Source organism: Drosophila santomea, chromosome 2L (genome assembly GCF_016746245.2).
Source record: "Drosophila santomea strain STO CAGO 1482 chromosome 2L, Prin_Dsan_1.1, whole genome shotgun sequence".
In the NCBI taxonomy this organism is placed as follows: domain Eukaryota; kingdom Metazoa; phylum Arthropoda; class Insecta; order Diptera; family Drosophilidae; genus Drosophila; species Drosophila santomea.
In genome coordinates, this window is record NC_053016.2 from 16,907,874 (window position 1) to 16,927,560 (window position 19,687).

General features: G+C 43.9%; 8 protein-coding genes across 8 annotated transcripts in view; 4 read left to right on the forward strand and 4 right to left on the reverse strand.

Moving 5' to 3' along the window:
* Positions 1 to 8: 8 nt before the first annotated feature.
* Positions 9 to 2,129, reverse strand: LOC120458858 (glycoprotein-N-acetylgalactosamine 3-beta-galactosyltransferase 1). The gene is made up of 2 exons (XM_039646686.2): positions 1,991 to 2,129; positions 9 to 1,921 (listed from the first exon to the last, which is right to left on the reverse strand). The coding sequence occupies exons 1-2, from the start codon at positions 2,031 to 2,033 to the stop codon at positions 609 to 611; spliced, it is 1,356 nt and encodes a 451-aa protein (XP_039502620.1). The 5' UTR covers positions 2,034 to 2,129; the 3' UTR covers positions 9 to 608.
* An 874-nt stretch (positions 2,130 to 3,003) lies between these two features.
* On the reverse strand, positions 3,004 to 4,828 carry LOC120448082 (ras-related GTP-binding protein C). The gene is made up of 5 exons (XM_039629870.1): positions 4,638 to 4,828; positions 4,087 to 4,557; positions 3,806 to 4,024; positions 3,604 to 3,746; positions 3,004 to 3,548 (listed from the first exon to the last, which is right to left on the reverse strand). Exons 1-5 carry the CDS (start codon positions 4,638 to 4,640, stop codon positions 3,227 to 3,229), a joined length of 1,158 nt encoding a protein of 385 aa, XP_039485804.1. The 5' UTR covers positions 4,641 to 4,828; the 3' UTR covers positions 3,004 to 3,226.
* Positions 4,829 to 5,408: 580 nt separating this feature from the next.
* LOC120448087 lies at positions 5,409 to 6,130 on the reverse strand. Its single transcript, XM_039629883.2, has 2 exons — positions 5,972 to 6,130; positions 5,409 to 5,911 (listed from the first exon to the last, which is right to left on the reverse strand). Exons 1-2 carry the CDS (start codon positions 6,004 to 6,006, stop codon positions 5,476 to 5,478), a joined length of 471 nt encoding a protein of 156 aa, XP_039485817.1. The 5' UTR covers positions 6,007 to 6,130; the 3' UTR covers positions 5,409 to 5,475.
* A 129-nt stretch (positions 6,131 to 6,259) lies between these two features.
* On the forward strand, positions 6,260 to 9,156 carry LOC120448079 (probable ATP-dependent RNA helicase DDX27). Its single transcript, XM_039629855.1, has 5 exons — positions 6,260 to 6,454; positions 6,512 to 7,336; positions 7,540 to 8,272; positions 8,333 to 8,876; positions 8,939 to 9,156. The coding sequence occupies exons 1-5, from the start codon at positions 6,362 to 6,364 to the stop codon at positions 9,090 to 9,092; spliced, it is 2,349 nt and encodes a 782-aa protein (XP_039485789.1). The 5' UTR covers positions 6,260 to 6,361; the 3' UTR covers positions 9,093 to 9,156.
* Positions 9,157 to 9,384: 228 nt separating this feature from the next.
* On the forward strand, positions 9,385 to 11,548 carry LOC120458404 (poly [ADP-ribose] polymerase tankyrase). The gene is made up of 5 exons (XM_039646033.1): positions 9,385 to 9,561; positions 9,623 to 10,506; positions 10,568 to 10,630; positions 10,683 to 10,878; positions 10,942 to 11,548. Exons 1-5 carry the CDS (start codon positions 9,481 to 9,483, stop codon positions 11,098 to 11,100), a joined length of 1,383 nt encoding a protein of 460 aa, XP_039501967.1. The 5' UTR covers positions 9,385 to 9,480; the 3' UTR covers positions 11,101 to 11,548.
* Positions 11,549 to 11,837: 289 nt separating this feature from the next.
* Positions 11,838 to 14,078, forward strand: LOC120458096 (DNA mismatch repair protein Mlh1). Its single transcript, XM_039645624.2, has 2 exons — positions 11,838 to 12,821; positions 12,877 to 14,078. Exons 1-2 carry the CDS (start codon positions 12,005 to 12,007, stop codon positions 14,052 to 14,054), a joined length of 1,995 nt encoding a protein of 664 aa, XP_039501558.1. The 5' UTR covers positions 11,838 to 12,004; the 3' UTR covers positions 14,055 to 14,078.
* On the reverse strand, positions 14,055 to 15,274 carry LOC120458098 (succinate dehydrogenase assembly factor 2-A, mitochondrial). The gene is made up of 3 exons (XM_039645625.1): positions 15,114 to 15,274; positions 14,813 to 15,006; positions 14,055 to 14,475 (listed from the first exon to the last, which is right to left on the reverse strand). The coding sequence occupies exons 1-3, from the start codon at positions 15,129 to 15,131 to the stop codon at positions 14,199 to 14,201; spliced, it is 489 nt and encodes a 162-aa protein (XP_039501559.1). The 5' UTR covers positions 15,132 to 15,274; the 3' UTR covers positions 14,055 to 14,198.
* Positions 15,275 to 15,660: 386 nt separating this feature from the next.
* Positions 15,661 to 19,687, forward strand: part of LOC120443701 (low-density lipoprotein receptor-related protein 1B) — a 53,414-nt gene continuing 49,387 nt past the window's right edge. The window contains exon 1 of the mRNA XM_039622942.2: positions 15,661 to 16,403. Coding sequence (XP_039478876.1) covers positions 16,229 to 16,403 — 175 coding nt within the window. The 5' untranslated portion in view covers positions 15,661 to 16,228. The remainder of the gene's footprint in view (positions 16,404 to 19,687) is intronic.

Sequence of the window (19,687 nt, forward strand, 5' to 3'; positions counted from 1 at the left end):
AGATTTTTTGCTTTTAGTCTAATTAATAACTAGCCATGTCGATTAAGCCATTTCCGTCGGCTTGCATACCGGCCCTCCGCCTGCCGCCTCCAATAAAATTAGATAAAAATAGATACCACTCCAATAAAATTAGCATGATCCACTTAAAATGCTCTTGTCTTTTATGGGCGTGCAGTTTAAATGTTAAGAGTTGGTTATTTATTAAATATGCCAATTTTAACTGGATATCTGCAAAACTCGACTATATGCCACTTATTTATGAGCCCGGTTCACGATGACAACATATAGGAATCCGTAGGCATGTCTATTATAACCATCTTTCTTAAGGGTATGTGAACGTGGTGGCCTGGTCTTAAAGAATCCCAGTGCACATTTCACCTTCTCCGGAAGTTTTTCGCTTTTATTCAGTTTAGGGTTTTAAGATTAAGAGTTTTGGGCGAGAACAGCTAAAGAAGTCTGTTCCATCCAACCTTTAATAATTCCAAGCCAACTAGTTATAGTGGCTTTCATAATAAATTTATGTAAAGCTTAAAAACTTTGTATTAAAAGAGCTGAGTAGTTTTAGAAACAACATGGTTCCAAAGCCTACCAACTAAACTCAATACATGTTAATTTTCATCCGATGTTTCCTTGGACTTGGAACGCTTATTCGTTTCCTCTTCAGTATACTCCGAGTCCTTGCCAGTATTTCGCGAGTCTTCGTGCTCCTCGGCCTCCTTTGAAAGCTTTTCCCTGTATTTGACCTCCTCCTTTTCCACTTCCTTGGAGTCCATTTCCCGGGCATCGGGCTCCTTTGGCTTCTCAGTCGTGGTTGTGTAGATCCTGTCGTAATCATCGGCGGAATCCTCGTTACTGGCCAGGGGACGCTCTACGGGGGGCGGTAGCAACTGACCCACTTTGAGTTTAGCAGGCAGAGGTTCTAGGGAACGCTGTAAACCGTAGGGTTTCAAATGATAGATGAGGTAGTCCAGAACATAGAAGGAATTCGGAGCAACGTAGTGAAAGGAAATGGCCAAATCCGAGCAGCAGTCGAGACCGTCATCCGTCTTGTAGTAAAGGTAGTTCCAGTACCAATAGTTCTTGTCCCACTTGGCTGGGATCAAGTGATGCTCTGGTATGAAGGGAAACATTCGACCACGACCGATTTCGTCCCTGGAATCGCCGGCGGTAACGTTCAGGTTCTCCATGCATCGCCCGATTTCGATGTCCTCATTGACCACCGTGCCCGGCAGGCACATCTTGGGATTCGGAATGCCCTCGACCACGAACCGACGCAGTGCCTCCCTACTGAGTACGTAACCCGCTCCGCCGGACATGTAGCCCTGTTTCACGAAAGGCTTGAACTTGAATCCGAAGTGTACGGGTGTTTCGGGATTGTACGGATAAAGCATATACCGCATATTCTCCATCACGGCGTATGTGTCGTCATCGGCCTTGTAGAAGAAGTCGGCGTCATTGTAATGGTGATGATAGACGTACTTAAACGCCTCCTTGACCTTGGCCCACAGATTCTCCCGGCCCTCCCCCACATCGAGCTTCACGGTGGGCAGTTCCTCATCGGCGGCGGAACTCATGAAGAGCAGGATGTTGCACCGCTTGCCCCAAGTTCGCTTCACATGGCGAGCTTTCTTCTTGTGGTTTGTAGGATTCGTCATCACCCAGCAGAGGATGCGTACCTCCTTCTTCAGCTGCTCGGCCACGGTGACGTTGTCGTTGCGATGATCATGCTGGAAGGCGCTGTGCTCCTGTGCCAACTGACCCTGGGTGGCCACCTGGGAATCGCTGGGCTGGCTAAGGCGTCTACTGAGATAGGGATACAGGCTCTGGCTCGGCGCAATACCGGAGAAAAGCTGGGCCAGGCAGTAACCGACCACCACGCCCACAATCAAGGTGAACACCGAGCGATTCTTGGAGCGCGGAGCTGCAAAAGGTCAGTGGATTAAGATAACATTAAATACAAATTAAATACATTAAGTTTTAAAATATGCACCTTCTGTTAGCAGAGAACGCGACAAAAGACTTGCACTCGTCATTCTGCACCGCTCGCAACTATTATTATTTAAGTTTCCCTTTCAATTGGTAACCCAGAATGGATCACTTGTGCAAACAAGAAGTTGGTTATGTGTCCAATTTCTTATTGTCTTGCAATTACGTCAAAGGCTAAAGACTCTATTTGAAACCACAACTGAACCCTAATGCGATAGCTAAGCGACTGAGCAGCATAATCTTTGTCTGGAGATCAGATCGGTGGCTTCAGTTATAGTTCCTGAAAACAGTTGATTAAACATAACTTGTGGAAAAGCCGATGTAAGGAGAAGGAAATGGGTCTTTGTACGTAAGTGAGTTAGGGGAATTTTTAAGAAAGCAGTAAGCAAGTTGGATGTTTTCGAAATTTTTACTTACATGAATCCCGCAAGAAAAAATAATTATACAAGTCAAAAATGTTCTTATTCATCCACGGACGAAATAAAAATAATGAAATAGATTTTTATTGGTTTAAAATTATTTACAAAAGATAAGAAAGACTATTGCTTAACATGTATCTTATATACATATATATAATATATTTCCCTTCTTCGAATAGCAGGTTAAGTTTTTAAGCTTTGCAGTCAAGTTTTAAACTATCAGATAGGCAAAAGCACAACGTTAACGTGAAGTAGCACTTTTTAATACAAATGTATTGCAAAATTCTTAGATAAAATGTTCGTAAACATCTTTTCTTATTAGTTTTTACTCGTAGTTGTGTGCTACTCAAATAATAAGAACTATTACATTTCAAACAATTTAAATTGTTTAATGCCTCAATGTTAATTATGCTTGTAATTACTTCTGGGAATTGACCTATAAAATGTAACTTTCCTAGTACTTTTTAGAATATTGGAAAAGCTGGCGTCCCATCACTGTCATAATTCATTTCAGATGGGTGTGTAGGCCTCATTGGCAGCATGCAAGTAACCAATCTAAGTGGCGTAAGAAAAATCTAATACATAAGTCCAAAGTACATTTGTATTTAAAAATAGACATATTTATTGGTAGTATTATCATTAATTTCAACCGCTGGGCAATTTGTTACGCTGCTCTGTAAGAGTAGCGTCCTAACGTATCAGAAGACAAAGGTAACAGCAGATAAAACGGAAGAGAACGTACAAATTGGAATCGAAGACTCCACAGAGAAGCTAGCGCGGGGAGAAATAAAAGGAGCCCGCCGCTTGGGGATAAAGTGCACCTAATTAATCGGCTGCGCTCTCGAAATTCCACCTGCGTCGTGGCCATGTCGAATCAGGGCCTGCTCATCGACCAGATCATCGTCGTCCTGGCCGTTGTTCTCTAGCTGCTTCTGGCGCTTTAGTCGCAGCTCGAATACCTCGCTGATAGCGTCCCGAAAGCAGATGAAATTGTAGTCGATGACTCCCTGCCGGTTGAAGTTCTCCTCGCGCAGGATGCAAACCAGGGCCAGGAACTTGTTCACCTCCCGCAGGTAGAGTATCGTGTTGTTGTTCAACTTGATGAGACTAGAGCTCCCGCTATCAAAGGCGGTTTCTTCGGAGCTGCGTGGAAGCAATGGATATTAAACAGTAAAAACATCAAAACTAGTTTGCCTGCCTGTATATGCTGGACAGATCAATGACTACGTCAATCATGTCACAGCAAAGCTCGTAGGTCTGCATGTCGACTGGTGACGAGTCCGTGGCTATGTAAATTTTGGAAACCACATCGAACAGAAATGCCTTTTCTATTCCAGAGTTCTAAAACAGATAAGGAATTAGCTGTGTAGTTGGAAAAAGACAAACCAAGTTTAACGTACTGGTATAAAAATGTTCAGCAGATTCTCCAGCGTCGGCAACTGGGGAATTAGCTTCTGCACCACCTTGGAGAAGGCCTCGAAGATCGAGTGGTCGTATATGGAGGTCAGGTGGAAACTCAGATGGATCTGATTGAGGCCAGCCTCACTTAGGTCGTCGGACGACCGTTGGTGAATGTCCCGCTGCGATTCCATTTTCGAGTCATCGCTAATTCCATCCACCTGGGAAAAGTGCAGGTGTCAGTGGGTTATCAGCTCGATATGCGCGTATACGCAGATATTACCTTGTGTATAAACACTTCGAACTTGATGCGCTGGTTCACTTTGTAGGCTTGCAACACTGTGTTCTTGAACTTAGTCAGCGCCTCGTTGTAGTCATCCTTGGCATCGATGACGAAAACCAGTGCTCCACAGCCTCCAAAGATCATGTCCGAATCAAAGGTCGGCTCGAAGAAGTCAATCTGGCCGGGGAAGTCCCAGATCTGGAACTGCACAAAGCTGGAGTTGTTGATGTCGTCCTTCACGATCTTGCTGGTGGACTCCAGGAAGAGCGTCTCGTTTGGCGACATCTTGTGGAAGACCACTTTTTGGATGGAGCTCTTGCCGGATCTGCGCATTCCCATCAGCAGAATGCGCGGCTTTGTCTCACTGTTGCCCGTTGCATTGGGTTCCAGCTCCAAGCCATCCTGGTTGTAGGCCCGGTAGCCAAAGTCCTTGGGGAACGTGTCCGCCGGATAGTCATCGTCATCGTAGCTCTGCGAGGGCGTGATTGGGTGCAAATCAGTCGGTTGCGATGGGCGGGGGCCATTGCGATATGGCTTCTTTGTCTACTCACCATGCTGTCGGAGTTGTGCGCCTTCCACTGGAATCTGGGTTTGGGGGTGGGACCGGCCTTGGGTCAGCGAATATGTGCATGAAACGCACAGCTAATGGCTATAGCTTTCGGGTTCAGTTTACCTTTTTCTGTTTTTCCTGCGCGTTTCTTATCGCAGTCACAGTGTGTGCACACCTGCTGACTGAACTCAGCTGTTCCTATCGATAGCAATCAGCTGGGGCGATTTCCAAGGAAAACGCGGTATGGTCACATAATTCATAAATTTTAATACATTTTGTGTAATACTATAGTTTATAATCCTTTCACTTAAAGTTTCCGCCCACTCAAAAAAAAAAAGGAAATGATCGGGGTATGCTATACAAAAGAAAATTATTTCCAATTTTTTTTTTTAAATTAATCATTTCTAACCGATCCAATAAAACCAATCTGTAAATAAATTGTAAAAGGCGATTGATAAAGTTGTAAGTCGTGAACTTTTAAATTTTGTTTTTGAGCGATTTATAAACAAACGGAAAGACAGTAAGTCACGCAAGTATGTGTTTCACCATTAGAAATCGTAGGTAGGCAATTAGATTTATAAATTAAACCAATCGGCTTAAAATTTAACAACAAATAAATTAAAAGTTGAGTTTTGAAAACCTTAACAAACAAAAGCTTCCTACAATTTCATAAAAATAGCACCGAGCCGTAACCAAAATATCAATAAATATTTTACCGTGTAAGCAACTAAAATTTCTGGCAAATTTTTCGAGTTCTTCGTAATACGTACACTTTTAGTTATTAATATTGTTTAATTTCACTTAACGAAACAAAAACGTACAATAAACCAACCCTATGTCTACTGGGCGGCCAACTTGGCGTCCAACTGGCCCAGATCAATACCCAGTTCCCTGAGCCGTCTCTCCTGCTCTTTGGTGTCCAGTCCATGTTCCTTGTTGTACTTATAGTTGACAGTCAGCTGCACCTCCTCCAGACCACTGACATGCTCGTACAAGTTGCCCTCCAACCGCAGATCGATGTCGCTCTCCTCGCGCAGAGCACAGAAGTACACGAGGAAGACGGCCAGGCTGACGGAGATTACGTAGGGTTGGTACCACAGGCTCTCGTCACTTCCGCCACTGCGTGTGTCCTTGGCACGCCAAGTGGCCGCCTGGCTGCCGAAAAACTTAATGGGCTCGTTGCTGACCATGTCGTCTTTTTGGCTGGCTGCTTCTTGATTCTTCGCATAAAAGCGGGAGGCAGGTGGAGTAGCGCCTGTGGTTGGCACCAGTTGCCTACGAAGACAGCCATTTGTCACTCTATTGGTTAGGGATCATACCATTATAATAACTCACCGCAGCACTCTTGTTTTTGTCAGCAAACGTAGCATTTTCGATGGGAAACTCAAACAAATTTCATAACAAAATTGGTAAAACAGCTGACGATTTAGAGATGAGAGCTATCGCCGGCACGCAATATCGCGATGTATCGATAGCTAACGAAACAGCGTCAGAAATCACTTAATTGAAGATAATATGTTATTTATATTTAGTATAAGTTTATTTATTATTATTTTTTCAATTTAAACAATTTTTAAAAAGCAATAAAACTATTAAACTATAAATTCCACCCACGCTTGCAAGCGATGATTTGACCACCGGCTCGCCCATCTCTAACACGCCACACGTGTGTTTTAAATTGTAAACACGCGCTGGTGGAGTTTTAAATAGTTCTTTGCTGCAAAAATGGGTGCAACCAAGAACCTGGACTTGATTGGCACCATCGAGGACGATGCCGAGGTCGAGAACTTGTCGGAGGACTCCGATGCGGAGGTCGAGGTAGGTTACTCACACTTTTAATCCAAATCCAAAACTAAGTTCCTAGTGCCTCTGCAGTACCAACCCACAAAACTGAGGCACAAGAAGGTGACTGAGTTTGAGAAGGGTTTCGAGTTCGTGTCCTCGGTGAAGGAGTACAACCAGGACACTTGGGACGACCTGATGAAGTACGTAAAGCGGAAGGCGCGTACAAAGACCGACGACAAGATCGCCGCCCGGCTGCAAAAGCGGGGTGGCGCAGAAGCTGTGGCCGCGGAGCAGAGCGATGGAAGTGAAATAGATCTTTCCGAGGACGAATTGAAGCATGACAACCTGCGGCTAAGAGAAAAGAAGGAGTCGAAGAAAAAGAAGAAGAAGGCTGGAGAGGAGGATGAAGAGGATGAGGGAGAGAAGATGCAGTTCGACGACACTGTGGAGGCGAACGAGCAGATCACCTCCTTCTACCAGATGAATCTGTCACGTCCCCTGATGCGTGCCATCGGTGTCCTGGGATACATCTATCCTACGCCGATCCAGGCCTCTACGATTCCGGTGGCTTTGCTAGGTCGTGATATCTGTGGCTGCGCTGCCACGGGAACGGGCAAAACGGCTGCCTACATGTTGCCTACTCTAGAACGTTTGCTATATCGTCCTCTTAACAATAAGGCTATAACCAGGGTACTGGTTTTGGTGCCCACTCGTGAGCTGGGCGCCCAGGTCTACCAGGTGACAAAGCAGTTGTGCCAGTTCACTAGTATTGATGTGGGTCTGGCCATTGGCGGTTTGGATGTGAAGGCTCAGGAGGCAGTACTGCGCCAGAATCCCGACATTGTCATTGCCACTCCAGGTCGTCTAATTGACCACATTAAAAATACGCCTAGTTTCACATTGGATTCTATCGAGGTAAGATATCAAGAAGAACTTCAGTTTTATATCTTAATTATGATGATTCTCCATCCTTGCGCTCTGAGGTCTTTTCGGATCTAAGAGGAAACCCTGGTTCTTGCTTCTGCGCCGCAGATGCAAGCTGATTCTACGGCTATTGTGATTGCATTGTTTACTTCACCTGAACCCTAACTTTAAATAACTTTTGATAACCCGAATAGGTTCTCATTCTGGACGAGGCCGATCGTATGCTAGACGAGTACTTCGCCGAACAGATGAAGGAGATCATCAACTCCTGCTGTAAAACACGTCAGACTATGTTGTTCTCTGCCACAATGAGTGAGCAGGTCAAAGATCTGGCAGCCGTTTCGCTGGACAAACCTATCAAGGTGTTCGTCAACAATAACCAGCAAGTGGCCTTCAATCTGCGTCAGGAATTTATTCGCATACGTGAGGATAAGGAAGGTGACCGGGAACCTATCCTGGCTAGTTTGATTTGTAGGACGTTCCACGATCACTGCATGGTATTTGTGCAAACCAAAAAGCAGGCCCATCGACTGCACATTTTACTGGGTCTCTTGGGCGTCCGAGCCGGCGAACTGCATGGCAACCTCACCCAACAACAGCGTCTGGAGTCCCTTAAGAAGTTCAAGGAGGAGCAGATTGATGTGCTAATCGCCACAGATGTAGCTGCTCGTGGTCTGGATATTGTGGGCGTGAAAACAGTCATCAACTTTGTGATGCCCATCACCACAGAGCACTACATCCATCGAGTGGGCCGTACCGCTCGAGCTGGACGTGCTGGTATCTCCGTTTCCCTTGCCGGGGAAAAAGAGCGCAAGATCGTTAAGGACATTATCAAGAATGCAGAGAGTACCATCAAGAATCGTATTATTCCGCCAGAGATCATTGAAAAATACCGCAACAAACTGACAAGCTTGGAGCCAGAGATCCGTAAGTTAAATTAAGTGTAGCATTTTCTTAATTTGCTAATGTAATTTTATTCTTTAATAGAAAACATTCTGGATGAAGAACAGGCTGAACGACAGCTAGCCAAAACGGAGCAACAGCTTTCCAAAACGGAGCGAAAGCTGCTGGGTCAGACCAACGAGCGGCGTGGATGGTTCCAGACGAAGCAGCAACGCGAGGCGGAGAAGGACCGCTTAGCTTTAACAACCGGCGACGAGGATAAAGTATCTGGTGGAAAGGGCAAGGGCAAAACGGCCGGAAAGCGTAAGCGACCCGAGTACGGAGGCGATGGCGAGGATGGTCCACCGGTCAAGGAGCTCGAGGCAAAGCGCAACAAAAAGAAGAAAGAGGAGCCCCGTAAGAAGACGCCCGAGCAGTTGGCTAAAGAGCGAGCAATGAAGGAAATCGAGAAGGTGTCCCTTGTGCGCGCCAAGATGGCCAAGCTACGCAAACGTCCAGGCAAACTGGGGGCCGCCACCGAAGTTCACAGAGGCGGCGCATCCGACAGCAAGCCAAAGCGACGCGGCGGTCAGTCAGCGTTCACAAATGATTTGACCGATGTGAGTCGTGGTGGAGCTCTGCGTTTAAGGTGAGTAGCTATTTTTTCTATATTAGTTAATAGCTGTTTTAATGTTGTACATTTTGTTCCAGGTCCGAGGCAAATCGGCACAAGAAAATGACCAAGATTGCTGCCAAGAAGAAAGCAAGCAGTGTCAAACTGACAAACAAGGCGGGAAAGAATAAGTTCAACAAGGGCAAGAACTTCGGAGGACCTCGTCACGCCAAGAAGGATAGAAAGAAGTAGAGCTGCAAACTACGCTATGTTAAATAGTAAACTTGTAAAATAAAACTTTTTCTTCTTTAAGGCATTTAATTCTTTTGATTTACATAAAAAATGGCACCTCACAAAAATTGAGAGTACCTATTTAACGAAAAATTACGTTTGTTATTCAGATTGTTCGGATGAATAATTAATTAATTTTTAATATTACTTAAATTAGTTTCGGCTATCTTAGTTAAATTAGTTAAATTTAAAAGGCGCGCCAATGATATCGATAATAATCGATGGTGCAAACTTTTTAGAACTTCGTCCCCCTTCACTAATTGTGCCTGGCCATTTTCCTTTTGCTTTATTCCTGATTTTGGCCACAACAATGTGCTTAAACTGCTAAATTTATCTATATCTCTGAACGATGAGCAGCCAGTGCAAATATGGACCTCCCAGAGATTCCGACTCGGATAGCAGCTACGACGGATTCTACTTCTCGGATGAGGTGGGTGTTCCTTGTTTTGTTCTTCCTAGTGTCCCCGTGCGTGACTGTATTTTCTGTCCAGGTGAAACGCTCGAAACCAGCTCCTTATGTGGATCCCGAGCAGAAGCTCTACGATGCAGTCCTCGACGGGGATCTAAAGGCAATGCAGCACGAGATGCGCAGCCTCGTCCTCAAAGTGGATCAGGCTGTAAGAGGTGGTCTCAACTTACTGATGCTCGCCTGTCGTGAGGGCCATTACAACATTGTTGAATGGCTGGTAGAAAAGGCAGGGGCCAACGTAAATAGGCAGCTTGATTCCTCAATGCCGCTGATGATGGCCTGCAATAGCAGCCACAAGGATCCGTATGTTGCGGAGAGAATTGTGCGCCTGCTCCTCCGCTACGGAGCCGTGATCAATGTGTCGGATAAATACGGAATGACACCCTTTATGTTCGCCTGCCAGAATGGCTTCACCGACGTTGTGCGTCTCCTCATCAAGGACGTTAGCTTTGATGCTGTGGATAATCAGGGCTGCACTGCCATCTTTCACGCCATTGAGAAGAATCACGTGGAGGTGGTGAAGCTGTTAGTGGAGGCTGGAGTGAATGCTACGATAGCCAACAACAAGGGTTACACGCCCACCCAGGTGGCAGAGTGCCATGGATACTATGACCTGCTGGAGATCCTGCCGCGTCCAGCCTCTACTTATCTGGTGCCGTCACACTTCCTGGGCTACAACACGCTAAGAGATCACATTCCACGCATCTTTCTTAAAAGCGATTGTCCGGAATATTTTCAGGAACTTAATGGTATTCTGCAAGCTATCAATGTTGGAAATATGGTCCAATACTTTGCCGTTGCAAGGATCTCGCTGGCCGAGTTCCTCGTCATGAATGAGCAGTCTCTTCGCGAGGTCGGCATCGAGTATCCTATCTTTCGTCACAAGATATTGACGGGCATTCTTGAGTAAGTGAATTTTAATGGAGTACAAATCATTTGACAACCCATAACAAATTGGCTATTGCAGCTTTCATCTTCATCATTGGTGCAACTCGTCGATAGCTCGGGTCAAAAAAGATGACATGAATAAGTATGCGGTGGTCTTATAATTACTATTTTAACTAACCCAAGAGTGCTTACAGCTTCTATGAGATACTGATGGTAACCGCAAATCATCTGCAGCACTTGATCATTATTCAGGCTTCCCTGCGCTTCATTTTAAGACAACAGGAGCACAAAATAATGGGGCAACCCTCCGAGACGCAGTTGGCTGCGATAAAAAACAGTCTTGGGGGGTATCAAGATGTTCTTCACCAAATCACAAAGACAGTTAAATATGTAAGTGTCCCATTAAAACTGTACTTACTTTAGGACTCTCACTACTTTTAATTATATTTTTAGCTTGGTTCTTTCAGTCCCTCTCAGAATCCCCTGTTCATTGACTTCAATGAAATTCTTGCAGAGCGAAAACGCAAAACGGTCCGTAACTACTTCAAGTACACCACCATTATCCTTGGAATCTCAGTTTTCATTTGCCTTAAGTGCAAGTGGTTCTCCTAGTATCCGCTGAAAAACATTCCCTATATTATTTCCAACGTTTACGAAGCACATTGTTTTTCTAACCGCTCTGAATTGTCGGAATTCATTTGCAAATCAAACTAGTTTTAAGTGAAAGTGTTTAGTTTAAGTATAACATACTTCTTACGAATCGAAGTTTATTAATTGTTATTTCGAATTATCGGAAAACGAGCAATCTCTTAATATATTGAACAGCAATTTACTCGTTACGACAATATTTGTTACCACGCAATAGGAATATATCAATCGTTACCTCAAAACTGATGAATTACCTGAAACTGAAACTAATATTCAAATGTATTAACTAAAGGTTATGACGAAAACAATATATATATGTACATATATATGAGCAAAACGTCGAATGTAAAAAACTGAAAATTGTATTTTTGTTAACCGATAAATAAAGGAGTTGTTACCTAGCCAGCCCGTTCTTCCTTTAGTTTTCAATTAATTTGTTTCTAAAAATGTTGTCATAGAAGTTTTCAATTTTAATTTACCGCCCGACCCGTTACTCTTAGAGTAAATGGGTATACTAAATTAGTTGAAGAGTATGTAACAGGTAAAAAGAAAATATGATTTTATTTCTTTTACTTTTTATCTTTATGGTACATCGATTTACCAAAAATATTTTGCCACGCCCCTTCTAACGCCTAGACGACGCTCAAAACTGTCATGCCCACTTCTTAAAAAATTTATTTTTTCCAAATTCTATCGATATGGCACAAAAATCGTGAAATTTTCTTGTTCGTACCGTCACTAGCTGAGTACCGGGTATCTTATATTCGGTGGACTTAACTTATCTATTTTTTGCCGATGTTAACCCGCGTAAGAAAACGGGCACACTGGTTTTTTGTTTACATAAAACTTTGCGTTAAGATTTCCCGCCATGCCGGAAGATTTGGAGCCTGGTGTCATCCGGAAGCTGGACGAGGTTGTGGTGAACCGCATAGCCGCCGGAGAGATCATTCAGCGACCCGCCAACGCTTTAAAGGAGCTGCTCGAAAATAGTTTGGACGCCCAATCGAGTCACATCCAGGTGCATGTAAAGGCCGGTGGACTAAAGCTGCTCCAAATCCAGGACAATGGCACTGGGATACGGCGCGAAGATCTTGCCATCGTTTGCGAGCGGTTTACCACCTCCAAGTTAACCTGCTTCGAGGACTTGTCACAGATAGCCACGTTTGGCTTCAGAGGGGAGGCTTTGGCCAGCATTAGTCATGTGGCGCACCTAAGCATCCAGACCAAGACGGCGAAGGAGAAGTGCGGCTTCAAGGCAACCTATGCGGATGGCAAACTCCAAGGTCCGCCGAAACCGTGTGCTGGAAACCAAGGTACCATTATTTGCATAGAGGATCTGTTCTACAACATGCCGCAAAGAAGGCAGGCCCTCCGTTCCCCAGCCGAGGAGTTACAGAGATTGTCGGAGGTTCTGGCTAGGTACGCTGTTCACAATCCAAGTGTGGGTTTCACTCTTCGTAAGCAGGGAGACGCGCAACCTGCCCTGCGGACACCAGTGAACAGTTCCCGTTCCGAAAACATCCGTATCATATACGGGGCAGCAATTTCCAAGGAGCTGCTGGGGTTTAGCCACCGTGATGAGGTTTTCAAGTTCGAGGCCGAATGCCTAATCACCCAGGTTAACTATTCAGCCAAAAAGAGCCAGATGCTGCTGTTCATCAACCAGCGACTAGTGGAGTCCCCGGGTTAGTGAGCATAAACATCTCTTTATTCAGAAAACAAATTCATTATATCCCCCAGCTCTCAAGACCGCCGTGGACTCGGTGTATGCCACTTACCTACCCCGTGGCCACCATCCTTTCGTATACATGAGCCTTACGCTGCCGCCCCAGAATTTGGATGTGAATGTTCATCCCACAAAACATGAGGTGCATTTTCTCTACCAGGAAGAGATTGTGGATCGCATTAAGCAGCAGGTTGAAGCCCAACTCCTAGGCAGCAATTCCACAAGGACGTTTTACAAACAGCTAAGGCTACCAGGAGCCCCCGACCTAGATGAAACTCAGTCTGCTGATAAGACGCAACGCATCTATCCCAAGGAGCTGGTGCGCACTGATTCCACTGAGCAAAAGCTAGATAAGTTCCTGGCGCCTCTGGTCAAAAGTGATTCAGGTGCGTCCTCCAGTTCCTCCCAAGAAGCACCTCGTCTGCCAGAAGAGAGTTTTCGTGTAACTGCGGCAAGAAAATCCCGAGACGTGCGTTTAAGCAGCGTGCTAGACATGAGACAGCGGGTGGAGAGGCAGTGCAGCGTTCAGCTTAGGAGCACACTCAAAAACTTGGTCTATGTGGGCTGTGTGGATGAGAAGCGAGCCTTGTTCCAGCATGAAACGCACCTTTATCTGTGCAACACACGCGCTTTTAGTGAGGAACTGTTCTACCAACGGATGATTTACGAGTTTCAAAACTGCTCTGAAATCACAATAGCTCCACCATTGCCTCTCAAGGATCTGCTGATGCTGTCGCTGGAAAGCGAAGCCGCCGGATGGACACCCGAGGACGGGAATAAGGGTGAACTAGCGGACAGTGCTGCGGAAATTCTTCTGAAGAAGGCGCCAATTATGAGGGAGTATTTCGGGTTGCGCATCTCGGAGGAGGGAATGCTCGAAAGTCTACCAAGTTTGCTGCACCAGTATCGACCTTGTGTGACCCTCCTGCCCGTTTACCTACTCCGCTTGGCCACCGAAGTGGACTGGGAGCAGGAGGCCCAGTGCTTTGAAACTTTCTGCAGGGAAACTGCTCGATTTTACTCGCAATTGGATTGGCGGGAAGGTGCGACTGCGGGGTATTCCAAATGGACAATGGAACATGTTCTATTCCCAGCCTTTAAGAAATATCTTTTGCCACCACCACGTATCAAGGATCAGATATACGAGCTCACTAACCTTCCCAATCTGTACAAAGTGTTTGAGAGGTGCTAGTTTAGATTTTAAATGTTCCACATTTTTTTTTATAGGAGCTTAGGTCCCAGTATATTCGATATTCTAAACAAAAATATTTGCGTTTTGGCTATTATGGTATGGTTATGATCTCCTGGATCACTTCAACTTCAAAGTACTGCATGACTAAGTATTTAAATCCGGCTGGCGGAGACGCGTGACGCGTTCAGCATTCTTGACGTGCTCCTTTAACAGCCCCATGATCTCCGTGTCGTACTCCTTGGGTGTGGGCTTGACATCGGTGGCCCAGTAATATATGTCCCAGTCGTTACTAACCCCGTTTATTAACTGATCGTACTGCGCCGTCTGTTCGGCGCTGAAGTTCTGGAGATGCTTGGCCGCAAAGGTGCTCAGCAGAAGATCGTTCTCCAGCATCCCGCGCTTGCGCGACTGATACAGAAGCCTGGAAGGGATTAGTGAAGGACATTTCTGGTTAAGGGTAAAAATTGACCTTTGAATACGTTCAGTTGCCAAAGTTGTGAAATTCGTTAGTTTAACAATTAATAATTGTATGAAAATATATAGAGTGAGTCATGCTTGATTGAAAAAACAATAGGAAACCAAATTTTGAACTAATTGTACTACATTCTTACATAAAGTTAATTAAAGACAATGGATGAAAGCGAAGATAAAATATATAATTTAAATATGATCATTTTTAATTAACTACTTTTTAAACAAATATAGTTGTGTGAAACTTTTGGAAGGTATGATTGAAGTGAGTTAATAGCTTTACTCACCGCTGTTTGCGGGTTTCCAATGGCTCATTGGGACGCACCGGATACTCCGGCAGTGGGAGATAGTCCGGGTCCTCGTAGTCCACAATCACGTCGTCGAAAGTGCTGGCCAGAGGCGGCGGCGGAGGAGAATCCTTAATGTTGGATATCGAACGTCTCCACGGGAGGAAAATCCAACCCGAAATATCCATTGTCAACTGGTCGTTGCGAAAATATAAATAGAAACTATGTATGTAGAAAACTGCACAAATTGCATTCAATTGCATTCTTACGCAACCGGTTGGGGCATATTTCCAGAACTCACCCTTAGTTGGCGCAACATTTTAGGAGCAAATAAATCTGAAATTCTTTAGGTGTTCGTTCGGCTTAGAAAGTATTTTTGGATTGTGTTGGACTATCAGAAAATTTGAAAATTGAAAATGTTTTGACAACTGCCGGCCGTTAAACTTGTGACTAAAAAACGAAAAGAGCGTTGTGTGTCTTACAGAGCTTTTTTATTAAGGGGTTTCCCCCGTTTTATTTTAAATTACCACTTGCAAGCAGTTTGTCCTAGCATTTTATTAACTTCTAAATTTAAAAAAAAGGTTACCTTGTAAATGACTAAGAGTGCACAACTTAATATCATAGCTTAGCGTTCAACTTGATAATACATGTTTACGGACAACAATCCTAATTTAAATAAATAAGGACATATTAAATTAAAATAATTTAAAATTAGCGGCTAGCAATTTTCGTAAGCCCCATTAACAGCACTGATAAAGTTCTTCGTTTCACTAACAGCGACAGTGTGACCGCAGAAAAGCACGTAAAAAATACCGCCCCACAAATGCACGTAGTATTTAACCGATTGTAGCGCTCAATCGGTAAACGTTGTTGAAGGTGTTCGGTCGCATCTCGCAAATCTCGCAGAGCAGAAATTGAAATCTATTTGAATCGAGCGGTAGTCCCGCTGCTGAAATCGAGAAAATCGGGGAAAATTCGGGAAATCACGCCGCTTCGGTAAAAACAGCCGGCGAAATATAATGAGTTAATATTTGTTTTTTTCCGTTGTGTTTGGCGGATGGAAAATTGCGGCATGAGGGATGCTGAAGTGTTTGAGTGCGGTGTACTAATATGCAGCGAATGCTGAGCGCGCAAAGCGTTTCGAAAAAGTAAACAAACAAAATGCTTGTTTCAATGGAAATCTAAGTAAAAAAGTTACCTGTTTGTGATTTCCTTGCCACCCCCGGTTTACGCGTGTGTTGGTGTACGTTCGAGTGCGTCTCTTAGTGTGAGTGTTGTGTTATTGTGTAAAAGGAAAACAAAACGGAAGGCTGAAACAACACGAAGAAGAGGAAGAAGAAGAACAACAACAAGGAGAGTCGCGCGCGTGTGTTTGTGCGTGTGTGTGTGTGTGTGAGGAGAGCGGCCAGCGGCATAATGCCGGCGACAGCGAATTCATGGGTGTTGTTGCTGTTGTTGTTGGTCGCCGTGGAAAGATGCAGCAGCAACAGCAGCGGGCGCATCAATAGTCGCAGCAGCAGCAGCGGCAACAGGAAGTTCCAGTGGCAGGAGCAACAGGAGGCCCCCACTTTGCGTCCCCTTCCTGAAAAAGGTACGTGTGCTATCTGCCTCTCGCCAACTGCCTCTTGCCTCTCGCTCCCCCGCATCTTAATTGTTGTTAATCTGCGGTGCATTAACCTGGCCTAAGTAAACATCTCCTCTCCCCTCTCACAATCGTTCCCTGCTCCTTGCTGTGCCAAAAATAACAACTGCTCTCTCCGTCTGCCATTCTGTCTCTGTCGGTGTCTTTGTCTCTCTGTTTTTGTATTGCTGGCTGTTGGCCCCCCTTTCCACCGCAAACCGTCGTATCACTTTGTTATGCAAATGCCTTGGTTTTCTCGCCGCAAAACAAATGAAAATAGAATCAAACACAATGGAATGCAAAATATTTTAGTCGCTTTTTCTGCGTTTTCGGGTGGAATTTTCACGCAACGTGAATTAAACCCAAATTTTTGACCATCATGCAAAGATGCAGATCCCTAGGATAGTGCAAACAAATTAAACGAACTAAGTTTGCGCATTTTTCCCAAGATTTGTCAAGTATTAAAAGCTTTTAAAGTGTAAAACAACTGGAGTTTACTCGACGATTTATTGGATTGGATTCAAAAGTTTACTAAAAGTAATTTCACCTTTATATGGTATTGAAAGAGTAATGAGCAATAATTAAATACTCTTAGAAAAGTACACGTGAACACGTTGACTTTTTACACATGTACTCGTAGTTCGTGCCAGCTGCTGACACCGAATGAAATACTTTTGTCCGCGGAAAATTTGCACAGCATCAACAAATAAATTTAAATAAATTATGTACATACAATGAACTGCTTGACTCGGACGCATTATGCATGCACATGATCCATGACCCGGGGGTCCAAAAGTCTCCGCACAAAGGCCACCGCTGCCCCCATCTCGTTAAGATTCAGATAAGGAACGCGCAGAAGTAAATAAAATTAAAGTAAGCATTTCCTCATTTGAGGCGATGCGACGCCAGAACTCAGTGACAATTTGAGCGAGCAAATGCAGAGAAGGCACCGAAATCAATCAAACGAATTGTCTGTCTGGCAATTCCAACAAGACAACGAGCTATGAGATACACGACAAAGTTAGAAGGCGACGCGGATTATTCATTTATTAAGCTTGTGCACTTATTTCGCATTCACTGCGAGCTCTGTAATCCTATTCCTACGCAGATTCAGTATATGCTTTTTCTGCGATGGATTGCACCCACAAATGCTAATGACACCATGTTGTTTGTTAAATTTTCGAAATATCCTTCATAATCTTTCAGCTGAAGTGTGAACAACATACGAACGTTGTGTTAGAACAGAAAATATGTATTCTTACTTACATTCGAAGTCCAGTTATTTACAGGAATGCATTTACAGCATAGATTTCCGTTTGTCACTTTCCATTTCACAAATCGTATAATTAAGCCAATTTGCATTTAGTTAATCGAGATAAATGGACTTGGCTAGTGAAAGAATTTTATTCTTGAAAATTCGATGAAATCTGTTTTGCCTCAAATGTTTTGATGTGTCTTAACTAACTATCTTATTTTCAACAATCACGTTTGGGCGTTCTTGCACCATTTTTAGGAACAGCTTGCAATGTATTTAAATTTTAATTCTAAGATAGAATTTGTTTTTAATTGAGTCATATTTTATGTTACTTTACGCAAGAGTTCTGTCTAATTTTGTAACCTGCCGCAGCCGTTTAAGCAGTTCAAAAATTTGAGACGCACCCACAAAGTGTTCCGCAGTGAGCGTTCTACCCCGCGGCTTTTAGGGGGTGGAGGGGCGAAGGGGTGAAGGCCGTGCCTGCGACCCTACAGTGAACTCTCCCATTCGTCTCCGCTGCCTTCTCCGCTCCGACCAACCTGGGCTGGCGGAAATATTGCGGAAATCGTTTATCATGTCGCCAATGGCTCTGTTTTAATAATTGCTGTCCGCGTTTAACGGACGGGTGGGAAAGGGCAGAGAAACCGGAAGGGAAAGTGGGAGTGGCACGCCTCATTTGTGTTCGTGAACTGAGGCAGAAGAAGTGGTGAAAGCACACTGATTGTTCCCAGCGTTATATTTATGACCGTAACTATTCCTATGTTCGAGCGAAGTATGTTTTTGAAAATGCGCCCAGGATATGGTGAACAAAAAATTGTATTTTTGTTATAGTAATTAGTGAAATCGTGTAGTAAAATATGTGACCTTTTTAACGAAATTATAATCACGGATTTATTTCTTATCATGTTTGTGGTTACTAAGTCACAAAGTCGGGCACTGATTGGGGTTTGTAGGTAATGATTAAAGGTTAATTATTTGTTTATAATTAATCGAAATCATTGAACAATAAAGCTGTTCTATTTGTTTATGTAAACAGGTGCTTTTACATGGTTTTTGAAAATGTTTGAATTGGCTTAGAAAAACTATTCCACCGTTTTAATAATTAAAATGGACAACAAATAATTTAATAGATCTTGAGTATATATATATATATATTTAACCATACCTATCTTTAGTGGATTCCCAATGTAGATATCAGGTGCAGAAAGGCCATCAATCTGTCAAGGGACAACATTCGAGATTGGAAGTCACCTTTAGATCAATTTTTTGGGCTGTCGTATTTATTCTCAGTCGCGTCCGTTCAAGTTCCACTTTAAGTTTGTTTGTTTCCTCGCCTCAAGTTCAAGAGCAACCGATAACCTGTCCGCAGACGATTAAGTAACACCAACAACAATAGAAACAAACAAGTTTGTAAGGTGGGTTACAAACACACTGGTACACACACACACACAAACTGGTAACACCTGCTTAAAGAGTCAAAAAAAAAATAAATAAAACGAAAACGCATAGTCAAAAAGATACAATTTGCCTTAAGCCAAACAAGTTGGCCCAAAGCAAAGCAAACGGGCTAAAAACAGAATGAACAAGCCGGCCGGCTTGCGGAAAGGAAAACGAAACAAGGGTGGTAAAAAATCGGGGAAAAATCTGGTGAGCAACCTTTAAAGTTTGCCGGACTTCCCTCGTGATGTACATATAAATACATTTTTTTTACTCCCCTTCATAATGGAGTCTGGAAAATCGGTTAGGCCAGTAATTTGTTGCAGAACAATTATGTGGAAAATCCATTCAGGGTTTCACACAACGATATTCGCTCGCTTCTCCTTTTCCCTCTTTTGCAAACTTTTTATGCAAGACGTTTTTCTATATTGATTTATTGTACATTTTATTGTTGCCGCTCAATGCAGGCGAGCTGCTGTATGCTGTCTTTATTTCTGCTGGCTGCGCCGGGCATTTATGGCCCTTCTGGCCTCGAATGACGCACCACCGATATGGGGATTGC